The sequence below is a fragment of the Macaca mulatta genome, chromosome 9, assembly GCF_049350105.2.
Source record: "Macaca mulatta isolate MMU2019108-1 chromosome 9, T2T-MMU8v2.0, whole genome shotgun sequence".
NCBI lineage: Eukaryota > Metazoa > Chordata > Mammalia > Primates > Cercopithecidae > Macaca > Macaca mulatta.
Window position 1 is genome coordinate 13,015,899 of NC_133414.1, and position 15,241 is coordinate 13,031,139.

Below are 15,241 nucleotides of genomic sequence, written 5' to 3' on the forward strand. Positions count from 1 at the left end.
ATACTGCAAAGAGCCCTGGGCTAGTAGTCAGTAACTGGCCTCCAGTCTCAGTAATGCTATTTGGTGGTTCTGTGGCTTCATATTTAAGCCACTTAAGCACTTAAGTATCCATTTCCTCAACTATAAGATAGGGCTTTTACTTGCTCTACTTACTATTACATATGGTTTCACAAAATGAGATGAAGAAAGCAAAAAACGCTTATTGTTATGCTAGTTTAAAGCACCATGGCTACTTCTGTTGAACAAGAGTATTTGCCAATCAAATTTCTAAATGTAAGCAGGAATAGTACAGTCACTTAATTAGGAGAGGCAGATATAATTAATATGTTTACTTGCCTTTCCCTAAAATAAGAAAAAAGCCAAAGCAGCTGAGCTGGTAAGGCGTTCATCCAGGTTATGTCATCACAAGTATAATGCTTACGCTGTGGGCAAGAAACAGCCCATGTTAATTGTGCCATGTCTTCCAATCTTAATTACAATGTAGATATAAAGTATTGGGGTAATTCTTACCAGGTTCTGGAAGGTCTAACTTTGCCCGCTTTAGTTCTGCCATAGAAATCTGAAGTTGCTCTATCACAAAATCATCTTCAAAGAAAAAATCCTTTGCCAGGGTCTCCTGAAAAAATTCTACAAGGTCTTCCATGGACAATTTCATTAGATGTTCTAAGAAAGGATAAGAGAAATGAAAATGCCAAGTGAATACTTTAGGTGGGAAGATATTCTGTTATATTCAGGTGTAGTATAAAAGGGCATTAAAAAGGGTACAAACAGCATACAACTTACATATGGCATTGAGGACATCATTAAAACTCAGTAAGACAAAAATACTGCCTGATATTAAAGCAGCCACACAGAAAAGCAGGGAAGTTTACTGGGAGAAAGGAAAGGAGGAGAATACCGCCTAATACTTCCTCACTGGAATAACTACACCTAGGCATGAGTATTACCCCAGGGCAAGAGCTTCTCAGAGACAGAGACAGAAAGACTATCTCAGCCTGCATGAGGCCTTTCTCTTATTGATATGGAGCTCCAACTGCTATACGCAAGCCCCATTTTAAGTCTGTATTTCTGTTTCAGAATTTCCCAGAACATCTGGATTTTAATCTTGTGAGTTTTATTTCTACTTTTGAAATTCATTTTCTTGGAAAAAGACATTCAAATTAAATATGAACACAAAGCAGAAAGTAAAAATCTGCTAAGATCTCATTACATAATACCCTACAGGTAGATCCAGGTATTTACAAGTGTTTATGTATATCAATTGAAGAATCCAAATTATACTTTTCAAGTTATTCCCCTTTTTGCTCTTTTTCCCATTTAATAATGTATCGCTGATACCTCATTTCAACAAATATGATTTTACATCATCATTAACAGCTGTAAAAGAGTGTACTATATGTATGCATTATAATTGACTTAATTAGTCTTCTAGTAATGGCCATTTAGGTGGTTTTTGATTTCTTATTATTTAAAACCACTGCGATGAACCTCCAGTAACAACATATTTTTAAGACAATCAGTAAGAAAAAAAAAGAAAAAGGAAGGAAAAAACTTATTATGAGCTTTAGCTAACTATTGGTTAATATGCCCAGAGTTTTTCTTTTTTTTTAATTGGCTAACAACAAATTGTATATATCTGTGGTAGACAATATGTTTTGATATATGTATACACTGTGGAATGACTAAATCAAGCTAATTGACACCTCATTACCTCCCATACTTATCTTTTTGTAGTGAGAACATTTAAGCTCTCAGCAATTTTCAAGTATACGGTACATTATTATAAATTATAGTCACCATGCTGTATGATAGCTCTCCAAAACTTATTCTTCCTGTCTAACTGAAACTTGAACCAGCATCTCCTCCCATCCCGCAGCTACCCTTCCATTTCGGAAGCTTTATATGGTGGGGATGGAATTTCACTTGAGCTTTCTCTCTCTAACCAAGAAAAATACACAGCAGCAGACAGATTTGTCCACAGCTCATTTAGTCCAATGATACGGTAGAATGTAAAGTAGTTGCTATGCTTAACGTTTATTTACAAGGGTGAAGAAACTTTTTACTTGTCAAAATTAATCAAGGGTCATATAAGTAACAGCTTAAGAAGGAGATGAGAGCTACAAAGAAATACATTATGTTTCGACTTCCTCATTCTTGAGGGAACATTAAGCTAATGTCTCTTAATTAAAATGTACTTCTGTTCTCTATTTTGATCCATTAACAATCCAGAAAGAAAGTCGGGGGGGGGGGGGGAGGAGGACGGGGGAGAGAGAGAGGGAGAGAGGGGGAGAGAAGGAGAGGGGAAGAGGGGCAGGGAGGGGGAGGGGGAGGGGGAGGGAGGCGAAAGGCGGTGTGCGGGGCAGGTGCAAGGAGGAAGGAAAAGAGATTTCACAAGATCAAATGACAGACCTGAATCCTGGAAGATAATTCATAGTCAATTGTTTTGTTTTGGTCCACTAGTTGGGGAAAGAAGAACTGAGTATAAGGGAAGTGAACCACAACAATTCTGAGTCCTTTTCTTGAAAAAACTAAACATAACAAAAGTGCTTTAAAGGGCATTTTCATTCCTATCTAAAGTATGGATAATCTGGCAGTCCTACAGTCCATGCTTTTCAAGTAAGCAACCAAACAATCTTATAGTAAAGTCCGTAACACGTACTTAGAACAATGACAAGCACAGCAGAGAGAAAAACTACAAACAAGACCCTGTGCACTCAATTAGTTTATAATTTAGTTGGGAAGCGGGACAGATCATTCAATAATAACATAAGAGAGTTGAGTGTACAATGAACATGAAACTATGTGGTATGACCTAGATTAGAAGTACGTACTATATGAAGCTCTAGAGCTTTCAATGATTTTCTTTTCTGCATAGCTACAAGAGAAGTCACATAATTTTTAAGGCTGAATTGAGACTTTAAAGATGAATAAGGTTCTTCATGGAACTTCATAAGGTTCTCATGTCTTTATTTTAAAGTAAGGCATAACATATCAAATTTATAGAGCCCTTAAAATATTGCAACTGAAGACTAAAAATTTTCCAATTTTTTTTTTTTAAACCTTGCTGCATTTATCTGCCTATAGACACTGGCTGAACTTGCCCCAGAGGCCATAATGCACTCAGGTAGAGAAGTGGGTCTTTGTGCTCCCATCCACAGTTCAGAGCTGGGTGCTATTCACCCTGGATGAAGGAAACAGTAATAGAAAATGTTTTCTCCAGCCCTTTGAACTAAGGGACCTGGTTTCTTTGGTCTTCCTTCTCTTACTGCAAACTTGAGATTCAGACTGATGGAAAGAACAAGGGGTCCCAGTGGAAACAAATACTTGACGAAAAATATTACTAGTGAAACCAACTAACTGCACTCTACAAAAAGAGTGAAAATGACACTGGTATAAACAGAAAAGAACCAAAGACCTTTGCAGTGAAGTAAGCTTCTAGTCATGAGAAAGAACTTATAAAAATATGTGACCAATTGATGATAATTTCTCCAGTGATTTTCAAAAAAAATTTAAACCACTATTAAAAAACAATGAATTTGAAGTAGGGTGCAGAATGAGAAATCAAAGCCTCAATTTTTTATGAAATTTTAGAGTTTAAGCATTTTCTTACTTTTGTGTAATTTTAAGATTGTGTAAGACATAGCAGTAAGAACTCGTTCTCCTTCAAAGATGTAGATATCCCATATTCTGAGGTTTAGTGTAAAGGGAGTCTATAATTAAAAGCAAAACAAAACAAAAATAAGGTTAACAGCTTCCCCTCACCTTGTATTTATAATTTTATGACTGAGTTTTGTAAATAAATACTTACACGATCAAGGAAACACTGAAAAAACCATTTCATTGTGTAAAAACTTGTGTAGATTTCTTGAGAATCCTGAAAAAACAAAGAGCTCACAATTTCCGGATTGTAGTAAACTAAATTTAACAAAATAATACGAAGTTAGGAAGGCTGTTGGATGCAGCTATCAAAGCTAAACACATTTACTTCCCAAATTCACTCCAAAAATAAATTCCTCTTATGACGGGACTATAATACAACACTTAGATTCTCTTTAATATATTTTACAGTGAGCTATCTTTGTTTACCTAAACTACTGTGTTTTATAGTAAGGCATACATATAGTTCACTAACAACGAGTTTCTGTGACTCTGAAAAAATACTTTCTGTACAATGAAAAAAACCTCCAAAACAACAGGAAGATCCCGTATCTTTAAATTATCACATTGTTTGCATTATTAGCTTCAAAGAAGTTCAAATCCCTCAGTAGGAACTGTGATAGCCTATCAATATTAAATTTTACAAATGTAATATTTTGTAAACAACTGGGAATTATAACTGCATAGTAAATGAAATGGATGACACTATAAATTAATAAGGTAATTGGGACCAAAGACAATTTAATTATCCCAGCTTTTTGGGGCGGGGTAGGTGGGTGTAAGTCAGTGTCACATCTACCTACCAAGTGTTGCTTAAGCTTGGACAGAAATTTGTTCAGTATTTTTTCATGATGTTCTTGAAACCTCAAGAGTTTAGGAAAACCTTGGACAAAAAAGCCTAGAATACAAACATAAAAACAACACTTCATAAACAATACCAACAAAACCCTCCAATCTTAAAATGCAACATATTTCTTTCCTTTGTAACTGTCAAAAATAAAAAGAAACATCCAGTAGTTACCAAAATATTTTTTCTCCCCACCCAGGAAGTAACTGTATATAAGCTTTCAGTAATGAAACTTTGAGCCTAGGATTTGTTTGCTAAAGATCTTCTATAACTTTGTATTTTTGAATTTAAAGGGAAACCTTTAAAAAAAAAAAAAAAAAAAAAAAAAAGGACACTGAAGCCATTTATCAAGATTATCTGTTCTTTTAAGATATTGGGCCATATCTTAAATGCATATATTTTTAATATTTTATTCCAACGCTGACTAGTTATTTTGTTTTACTCTTAATACGCTAACAAACAATTTATTACTTTTTTCAGGCTTACTCTTAAGAATTTCATTAGTATAACATTTCCAAAGTTTTAAATCGCTTTTTAATCCTTTCCGAAAAAGCTGTATTTAACATCTGCTAAAAATACAGGTGCTAAATGATCAATGTTATATCAAAAATGGTATTTTATCCCGAGTGACTACACAATATAATCTATATCTAAGAAGTAACAAATTACAAATGGTTAGCATTAATTTTGTATATTTAACTCACTGAACTTTACATGTATTTTTCTTCCTGGTATTCTATATAATCCATTAAAAAGAAAGTCCACTCAACAGACTTGATGATTCTTCTACATTAGGATTTTCTAACCGAGGTTCCATGCAACTTTGAAAGATGTTAATAGACGTTCTACGCTTTTGAAAAAGAAACCAGAGGACACATTTATATCCTTCTTAGATATTCATGAGGCATTTTAGCTTATTAATCTTCTTGCCTTTTAGACTTAATGAAACTTGTTTTTCTTTCACTCAGTCTCTCCCACACTTAAGTGATTTTGGAGGCCACATTCCTCCCAGAAAGTCTGTTGCCCCAAAATGAAACTCTGTTCCACCAAGAACCTGAGGCACACGCTATTGGGCAGTGGTGCTTTACAATCTACTGGGCAGAATTATTTCTTAACTAGTTCTCAGTTTTCTAGGGTGTGTGTAAAAATTTCCAGAGACAGAAAGAGGTTCTACTCCTACTTTAGTAGTAGTTTTCAGTGAAATTGTTTCATTAAAAAAAAAAAAAAAAAAAAAATCCATCTCTCTCTCTCAGTGCTACTTTCATGGCCAATTTGGTAGGATAGGATAGGAAGTCTGATTTTGAAAAAGTCAATACAGTTCAGTGATAACTAGCTCAAGAGTGCTAAGAAGCCTAACATTTCTTCATTTTCCACTGATGTTCCAGATCTCATATTTTATATTTTCAGCCTTAGCTTCAATCCCATACATTTATAAGTGAAACCACCGTGTTCACACTGGAAATGCAAAGTACTGAGGTAACCTTTAGTTATAAAATCTCACAGGCAGACACAGAAACAAACATCTCTAAGTATAAACTTACCCTTAATAATGAGCCAAACTGCATTCTAAGTGTAAATGTTAGGATAGTAGAATTAATATTATTTTATAGATTAGTCTAGTGACAATAATTGCTGAAGGTAAGCTATCAAATAGGTTTAAATGACCATTTCCTAAAATTGGACAGTCTTGCACATAATTACATACCACTTAAATTTGCATTCCATTGTACTTCAAGACAGATCAGCAACACAACCCCATGGGAAAGCAAAATAAAGACTGACAGGGAAGAGCGGCTTTCTTCAAGATGCCTTTTGGAATGATACTACCCTACTGGAAGGTAACTCAATATAATAACATGTCTTACTTTTAGAGTCTATTTACTAGATGCAAAGTGCCCAGACCCAGTTACCATGCAGATGATATTTGTTAAGTAATTGGCAAGGAACACTAAGGGAGAAAGACAAATGCAAACACATACATACCCCCCTCACTCTTCCACACACACATAATATCCTCATATGGTCAGAGTGTGAGATTTCAGTAACAATGAGCTATAGAAAGTCATAATTTTGAAAATATTAAAACAGTATTTTAAATATATAGCAGGTTCCCCACCACACAAAGCTTATTCACAAACTGAACTTGGAAGATTCATTCTTAGAATAGCTAGTGTTAAAATTATTTTAAATTTGATATTAACACTTAGAATAACTAGTGTTAAAATTATTTAAATTTGATGGCACTAGGAAAATAATTTTGCATTATATGAACAAATGCCACTTTTATTTCCAAGACAAGTTGTGATCTAAGGGCGGGGGCTGTGGCTCACACCTGTAATCCCAGTATTTTGGGAGGCTGAGGTGGGAGGTTCACTTGAGTCCAGGAGACTGAGACCAGCCTAGTCAACATAAGGAGACCTCATCTCTACAAAAAATTTAAAAAATTAGCCAGGCATGGAGGCACATGCCTGCGTGGTTCCAGAATCTAGAGAGGCTAATGAGGCGGGAGGATGGCTTGATCCCAGGAGGTCAAGACTGCAATAAGTCACAATCACGCTACTGCACTCCAGCTTGGGTGACAGAGCAAGACCCTGTCTCAAGAGTTGTAATCTAAACTCTCCGAAATAAAGTCTATTGCTTAATTTGGCAAAAACAAGGAAAAAGTTATTATAAACAGTGTTAACTTGAAAACGAAAAAAATCAGCAGGTTCTGAGATATTAAATAATCGAGTGCCTAGAACATGTTATCAACCTTTTATTTAAAGTGGAACCAATTTTATGCGAAAAAACTAAAAACTACACTTGAAATATAAAACTACTTAATTATTACCTTTCCTTTAAAAACCTAAGTGCCATTTCTCAATGACTGTTTTTTTGACAAGGTGTTATACATCACAATATCCGGTCAATGGTAAACATTTCACTTAAATGATAATTTCATGACCATCTAAAAGTTCTGATTAAAAGGCATCTTTTATTTCTCCCAATAATATACCTGTTCTTAAATTCCTCCAATCCTAAATTAGTTTCTTTTGACCAAGGGCAAGTAAGAAAGAATTTCAAAATGCCAACAATATACTTTGGAATAAAGACAAAGGAAAATAAATGTAAACATTTTAGAAAAGTTCAATAATGAAAAATGAAAGAAGAAACTAGTAACAAATACTAATGAACTCAACGAGCCCTGAGACATTAAATTTGTTGTATGTAACTCTTGCAAGCATCTTTGGTTTTGCTTTAATCTACCTTTTTCCCTACCTTGATTGTTTAGATAAAGCACAGGGTGTTCTTACCATGCATGGCATGTTTAGGGCCTGAGAAGAGTTTGACCAGGGCCCAGAAGGCATCTTCCTCGTTCATATACATGAGGAGTAAAGCTGTGATCTGGCTCATCCCCTGACAATACCCGACTTCCTGGGGAGCAAAGGGGAACACAGAAGCTGGGGAGTTTAGCCGAATTACATACATATGTACAGAGAAAAAGCTACTCTATAAAAACCAGAAAATTCCTACCCACATCGTTTAATAGTCCATTCTAGAGACAAATACTATACTCTTTACAGTATTATGCCACATAAGAGAATAAAATTGTGCTCAAAAATAAATGTACAGGTACAAAGTGTAAATTGCTACATATTTTTATTGGACTCTGTTCAACACTGTCACACTTTCTTTAAAGAGTGTTAATATTTATTTCACTTTATGTATGATTCTTAGCTCACTATATCTCTTCTTTGCTCAGTGGCTGGCAAAGTCTCTCCTCCTACAATACCCAGTATGCTGTCTTTGTCTCCTCTAGATTTCTGAACCCTTAAGCAGACACATTTTAGGATGCCCATGCACAGTCTATGCCTCCTCTCTAAGAAATATCCACTCTCCCCACAGTCCCTGCTTATGATGTGGCCTCAGGGATTCATGCTTGTGCCACAGGAACCACAGCTAATGGACCAGAAGAGGAGAGCTGACCCCAGGGGAAGAGTTAGTTGGTTGCACTGACTCATCAGACACTCTCTCTAGGAAATGTGAACAAAGCCAGAGACTGTAATCAGATGGGGGTATGTACTGGAACAGAATGCTCACACTGAGTCTGTGGGTACAATCTGAGCCAAGGAATAAGTGGCCAGTAGGCAAAGGAAGCAACCTGGAGAGAGAAACAGTGAACTGAACAGTTCACAGAGATCATCTGAGATACTGAGTGGCCCCCAGAATGAGAGAGATGGAAGGTGCAGTTTTCCTTCTCACCAGATGCTTCCCACCTTCCAGCTCCAATTCCAATGAGGCCTAACTAGTGCTTCCTTCTTATGAGATGTCCCTTTAATAACCCCTTTTTAACTTTTCCTAGTTTGAGTGAATTTCTGTTCTTACAATTTAAAGGTTTTAACGACAATAGAAATTATACATCCCAAGGTTCAAAGGTCCTCCCTGGGACCTATTCCGCAAGTATTCATTTAACACCCACATTAAGTCCAACACGAATTAATCTATCCCAGGTTATCTTCTTCCCCAACAATGCTGAATGCCTTAAGAAGAGCATGTCTATTACCAAAGAGTTTAGCCTCCTCCGGGGTATAGCCAGTAAGGGCACAGTTATCTTGTTTGGACCTCACCTAATAGATAAATGTGATTGTGAAAGGTAACCTCCCAAGAGCAAAGAGAGTTATAAAAAGTCAAACAAAATTAACCAAGCCACCCACTTCCTGTCCTTCTACCCTGTATGTCTGCTTAAAAATAAAAACAAAACAACACAAAACATTACCAAGCAAAACAACATGGAGGGAGAGAAAAGGTGAGACTCACTGGCATACTGTGGTCATATTTAGGTTCTTCCACTTCAGAATCAGCTCTGCTCTAAGGCCCTAGGGTTATCGCAGGGTTTCAGCTTAAAAAGATCCACAGAGCTAAAGAGACTGTGGAACCACCTAAGCTCTGAGATGCAGAAATGTGCCCACAGGGCCCTGTTAGGTAGGGAGTGCCTCAGAATACAAATCAAAGACCTTGGGCAGGCAGGCCCCAACTTACCGTATTATAAATAGAATAGGCAGCAAGAACATGGAATAAGGATTGTTGCCTAGAGAAAAAAAAATTTACATTAAATACAATTTAGTAATTTCACATATTTTAAACATTACAAACTTAATAAAGACTGAAAACAGATAATCCAGATAAAATTACTAATGTAATAAATTATCCCAAGTTCAAATTCAAAGACTCTAAAAAGTCTAAATTCAAGACTAGATAATATTCATTCTGAAAGGATTTATACCAAGAAAACACAAAAGACTTCAAAATTCCTTAAATGTGCTGCCCTCTTTTGCTGATCTATCTCACTTTGAGACCCTTCTGACAGAAGCAGCTGGCTTGACAGAATGGTGGAACGTCCTTTTGAGGGCTCAGTGACACTGCCAGCAAGGTACAATACCCTGCAGGGCTGGGGCGATGTCCTTGGGATGCTGAATATGCTCCATACCAGGCTCCAATACAAGGTGCTGTTTCTCCCAAAGCCAGGATTCAGGGGTCCAAGATTCAAAGGCTGGAAGTAGGAGTGGCTCATCATTCTCGCTAAAGATCCACTAGCAAAGCGTTTGCTTCTTGCCCCTGCAAGCTTGAGTTCTGCTGGTCTAGAGATCTTAGTTCCAAAAGGAAGAATGCTTCCACCATGAGACATAACAGTGATTCCACTGACCTGGAAACTGAAACCGCCACCCAACCACTTTGGGCTCCTTATGCCTCTGAACCAACAGGCAAAGAAGGACGTGCCTGTGCGGGCTGGTGGGATTCTCTTGATTACTAAGGGGAACATGGGTTGTTATGACACAACAGACACAAGGAGGAGTATATTTGGAATGCAGAACACTTGGGGCATCTCTTACTAGTATTACTGAGCCCTGTGATGAAAGTCAATGGAAAACTACCAATTCAGGCACAACTGCTAAGTCCAGATTTTCAGGAAGGTTTGAGTCATCCCTCTAGGTAAAGAACCACAACCATCTAAGGTGCTTGCTGAGGGCAAAGGGAATATGGAATAGGCAGTGAAATGGGACATTAAAAATACCACCTGTGACCACACGACCAGTCACAGAAATGATCACTACAATTGTTATGAGTATTTCTTCCTTATTTTGGTGTAAATATATTTGTATATATACCAACAAATATTTTCTTCTTCCCTCTCTTTTCCCTTATCATCTAACATAAGGTATCTTAATAATAGTCAACTTTATACCACAGTGTGTAAGTTACAGGATACTAAAGCAGAAGTGTGATCATCTCCCAAGGACTTGGCATCCTCATGTGGGGAAAGAATTCGCACATTTCAGTTGTGAGCAGAATAGTGGCATCATGTTAGGTGGAAGGAAGACTTGGTTACTATCTTACCTGGAAATTTTTTAAGGTGGTGTGTGTGAGTGCCAAGTTGCCAAGGCTGGACTACAGTGGTTGGCTCTGGGTGTCAACTTGGCTAAACAACAATCCCCAGATATCCAAAACACTGATCTAGGTGTCACTGGGAACGTATTTTGTAGATTGATAAAAATCCATGATCTGTTAACTTTAAGTAGGAGAGATTATCCTAGAAGATCTGGGCAGGCCTCATTCAATCCATTGAAAGGCCATAAGGGCAGATTTGAGGCTTTTCTGAAGAGGAATCTCTGCCTGTGGCCAGCAGCTTCAGCTCATGCCCGAGGCCCAGGCTGTCCTTTCTGATGGCCTGCCCTGTGGATTTTGGCCTTGCCTAATCACCCCCGACAGCTGGAGAAGACAATACCTTGAAATGTCCTAACATATATCTCCTATTGGTTTCTGTTTCCTGGTGAGACTCTCTGACTGACATAGAGATCAGCAAAAACTGTACTTTTCATTTATAAGTTGTCATAGCAATGATACATCAATTCATTAATTCCTCATTTCATTTCATTTCCCTTTTTTAAAAAAAAGTTTCATTTATGCGTGGGGGTCAAGGTTATAGAGATATATTTATCACTGACAAAGTTTTTACACACTGTCATTCTTCTATGACTTCTAATGAAAGTACCACATTTCTAAGAATTCCCAGATTATAAAATGAGTCTTTACCAATTTTATAGCACATGCTATGTCAAAGGTTAAAAATTTTAAGTTAAATTAGATCTTAAGTTTCACACAACATGGACGCAAATGATCTGCAAAAGCTTAAACCTTTAGGACCTAAATCAAAATTACAGTCTATAAAGGCACTCTAATTTTAAGTTAATAAAGACTATTTATAAATGCGATTAACATTTCATAATATTAAACTTTACTTACTTAACACCGTATCTGTCTCTAAACATAATGTGGTCCCGAAACGTGCGGTTGACATCCAGGTCTATTTGTCTGATGTCAGGTGAACAGCCCCGTGCTCTGTGTTTTAATTTCTGAAGAGAAAAAGAGAGGGGAGAACAGATTTTTATGGAAATTAGTTGTTGAAAAGTCAATAACAAATAATAAAATAATTCTCATTAAAAAGTTTTTGGTTTAAAAAAATCATTCAATGGTTAAAAAAATCAAAACTATATATATAAAAAAGTACAGAATAGAAAATTTCCCTCCCCTCCATTCCCCCATTTCTCCTACTCCCTGCTTCTCCCTCTTCCCCTACCTTCCTTCTCTTCCATCCTATCTAGTTAGATTTTAATTTAGGATAGAGAACTTTTCAGAGTTTGCACTACTGAACTATGTGAAAGCTCTTCATGGCTGAGCCATGCAGTCTGTCATGATTTCTTGTTTCTTTCCAGGATGATGCTTTTGTTTCCCTTGAAGCTAATCATTGCCTTGTTTCTCGATGTGCTTCGTTTCCCACCTAATTCAATCCCAAGCTCACTATAAATGGTATAATCTCCTCAGGTGATGTTCAGGTAGAGTAGGTGTTCCACCAGCTTCATCTTGCTGTCTGCTGCTCCTGCCTGTGCGGCCTGACCTCTGGGCCCACTCCCGCCTGTGCCGCCTGACCCTCTGGGCCCTTTCCCGCCTGTGCCGCCTGACCCTCTGTGCCCGCTCCCGCCTGTGCGGCCTGACCTCTGTGCCCGCTCCCGCCTGTGCCGCCTGACCCTCTGGGCCCGCTCCTGCCTGTGCCGCCTGACCTCTGTGCCCGCTCCCGCCTGTGCGGCCTGACCTCTGGGCCCGCTCCTGCCTGTGCGGCCTGACCTCTGGGCCCGCTCCTGCCTGTGCGGCCTGACCTCTGGGCCTGCTGCACAGCCTAGGTCCTGGAGCCTCCCTTCTCCAACTGCTGGGATGGTTTTCTCCCATGTTGGGCCCCCTGTTTCCTGGTCTCATATCTTTTTTTCTCAGGTTCTTCCCTTGCTCTGCAGGAACACATTCTTTAGTAGCTCCTGTGAAAGGCTGTATGGAAGATAAAGTTTTTGAAACTTTGAATATCTGATCATTCTACCCTCTTATTTAACTGTTTGGCTGTTTTAGAATTCTAAGCTGGAAAATACTTTTGCTCAAAATGCACGGCTTCACTGTCTTCTAGCTTCCAGTGTTGCTATTCTAATTTGTGTTTCTTTACATGCAATCTGCTTTTTCTCTCTAGAAGCTTGTAGGAGTTTCTCTCTCATGTTTTGAAACTTCACATTTCAGTACTGGGTTTGGATCTATTTTTATCCACAGGGTTGGGCACTTAGTGAATCCTTCCAATCTTAAAAACTCCTACCCACATCTTTCAGCTCTCAGACATCTTCAACAATTCATTTGTCAATTTCTTCATCTTCCCCTCCCCCCACTCCCATTTTCTTTTTCTGAAACTCTTATTATTACAGTCTGGGAACTCCTAGGCTATCATCTACTTTTCTTGTATTTTTCTGTATTATTTTGCATCTCTTTGCTTTTATAACTGATATTCTGGGAATTTCCTCAATTGTCATTTTCAATTAAGTTTTTCGTTTCTAGTATTTTTATATTCATAAGCTCTGTTGTTTTTGAGTGTTCCTTTTTATAGCATTCTATACTTGTTTTATGGAAGCAGTATCTATTTTTCTCTGAAGATATTAAAAATAGTTTTTTAGGCCGGGCGCGGTGGCTCACGCCTGTAATCCCAGCACTTTGGGAGGCTGAGGCAGGCGGATCACAAGGTCAGGAGATCGAGACCATCCTGGTTAACACGGTGAAACCCTGTCTCTACTAAAAATACAAAAAATTAGCCAGGCGTGGTGGCCGGTGTGCCTGTAGTCCCAGCTACTCGGGAGGCTGAGCCAGGAGAATGGCATGAGCCTGGGAGGCGGAGCTTGCAGTGAGCCAAGATTGTGCCACTGCACTCCAGCCTGGGCGACAGAGCGAGACTCTGTCTCAAAAAAAAAAATAGTTTTTTAGTTTCTCTTCTTTACACTATACTCTGTTTCTTACAAGCTGCTTTCTTCATTTGCTTCCGCTTATCCTTCACATTAGCTCCCTTCTTCAAATGAATGGCGACACTTCGTTTTCTGCTTTTATTTAAAAGTGGGACACAAAAAAGCTGCATGCCTGGGTAAGGCTTCCTGACTGTGATCCTGCTTGTGGAGGGATCTGGCCAGGCAGCTGGACTGGGGTTCCCTGAAATCAGTACCTTTGAGCTTATTTTCTTAGGTTGATCACATTCCCCAGAGAAGGCTCTTCCAATCTCCTGTCAGGAAGACAAGCACCTGGCTGCCAGTGATCTGGGAGGTGAGTTGAGGAAAAAGGCTGGACTGTCCAAAATTTAAACTACTCAGCTCCTCTGCTTTCATGACAGCAGTTCACCCGCAGCAAGGTCTGTGTTTTCCCCAGTCCAGAGGCCCTCTGTTTCATCCTCGCCAAATAACAAACCTCCAGTCTTGGGCCAGCACTGAGGGGGCTAAGGAGCTCTAACTGCTTCTGAAACAGACTTTCAACCACTTCTGTGTTTAGCTTCACCTCCACTTCCAGAGTTTCCTGCAGTTGGCAATTACCAAGCCTTATGGAGATTTTGAGCTGTTAATCAGGTTGCTTCTCCAATTCCCACTGCCAGCCTAGGACTGAGCTTCCTCAGGTTTGCTAAGTTTACTAAATGTCTGTCTGCAATCTCGTTTTCCAAAACTGGTAGCTGTTAAGCATCTCCCATTTTCTCATTTCTGTGGGTTTGCCTTTTTATAATAAAAACTCTGTCAATTTAGTGGCATTTAAAGGGAAAGGGAGCTAAATGAGTATCTTGAATCTCCCATGTTTAAACAGATGGGAGATTAAAATTTAACCATGTTTAATATAAATAAGAATTTATATACTATGTTATATTGACCCATTTACCATGTACTGGTAATATGGACTTCTGCTTGAATCAATTCCAATAAATATATATAAAAACGTAACTGTTCCTGACTTCAGCTAGAAGTGGAAAGAAGGCTATCTGTGCACGTCTGGAATAAGTATGTGTGTGTTAAGTGTTTTATAAGTCTGTGTATTTTTATGTATTGAAGTTCAGAGAAGGAGCTTCTGCAGCTTTTTAAAACAGGAAGAGCAGCCACAGTATGCTTCAGAATTCTAAAGACAGAGGAAGACATTTAGAGTATTGTATTAGAATCATACGGCCACTAAAACATTATCGTATATTATTTCTGAAAAAGGTGGTTCAGAAGATTTTTTTTTTTTTTTTTTTTGAGACGGAGTCTCGCTCTGTCGCCCAGGCTGGAGTGCAGTGGCCGGATCTCAGCTCACTGAAAGCTCCGCCTCCCGAGTTTACGTCATTCTCCTGCCTCAGCCTCCGGAGTAGCTGGGACTACAGGCGCCCGCCAC

General features: G+C 38.4%; 1 protein-coding gene across 4 annotated transcripts in view; it reads right to left on the minus strand.

Annotated features, from left to right (window-relative positions):
• Nucleotides 1-15,241, minus strand: part of USP6NL (USP6 N-terminal like) — a 155,208-nt gene that overhangs the window by 22,666 nt on the left and 117,301 nt on the right. For 2 of the 4 annotated variants that reach the window (XM_015146448.3, NM_001257435.1), the window contains 7 exon segments: nt 11,786-11,895; nt 9,524-9,572; nt 7,798-7,918; nt 4,461-4,555; nt 3,809-3,874; nt 3,611-3,710; nt 511-663 (listed from right to left, as the gene is read on the minus strand). In XM_015146448.3, the coding sequence (XP_015001934.2) occupies nt 511-663; nt 3,611-3,710; nt 3,809-3,874; nt 4,461-4,555; nt 7,798-7,918; nt 9,524-9,572; nt 11,786-11,895 (694 nt within the window). 4 annotated transcript variants of the gene reach the window in all.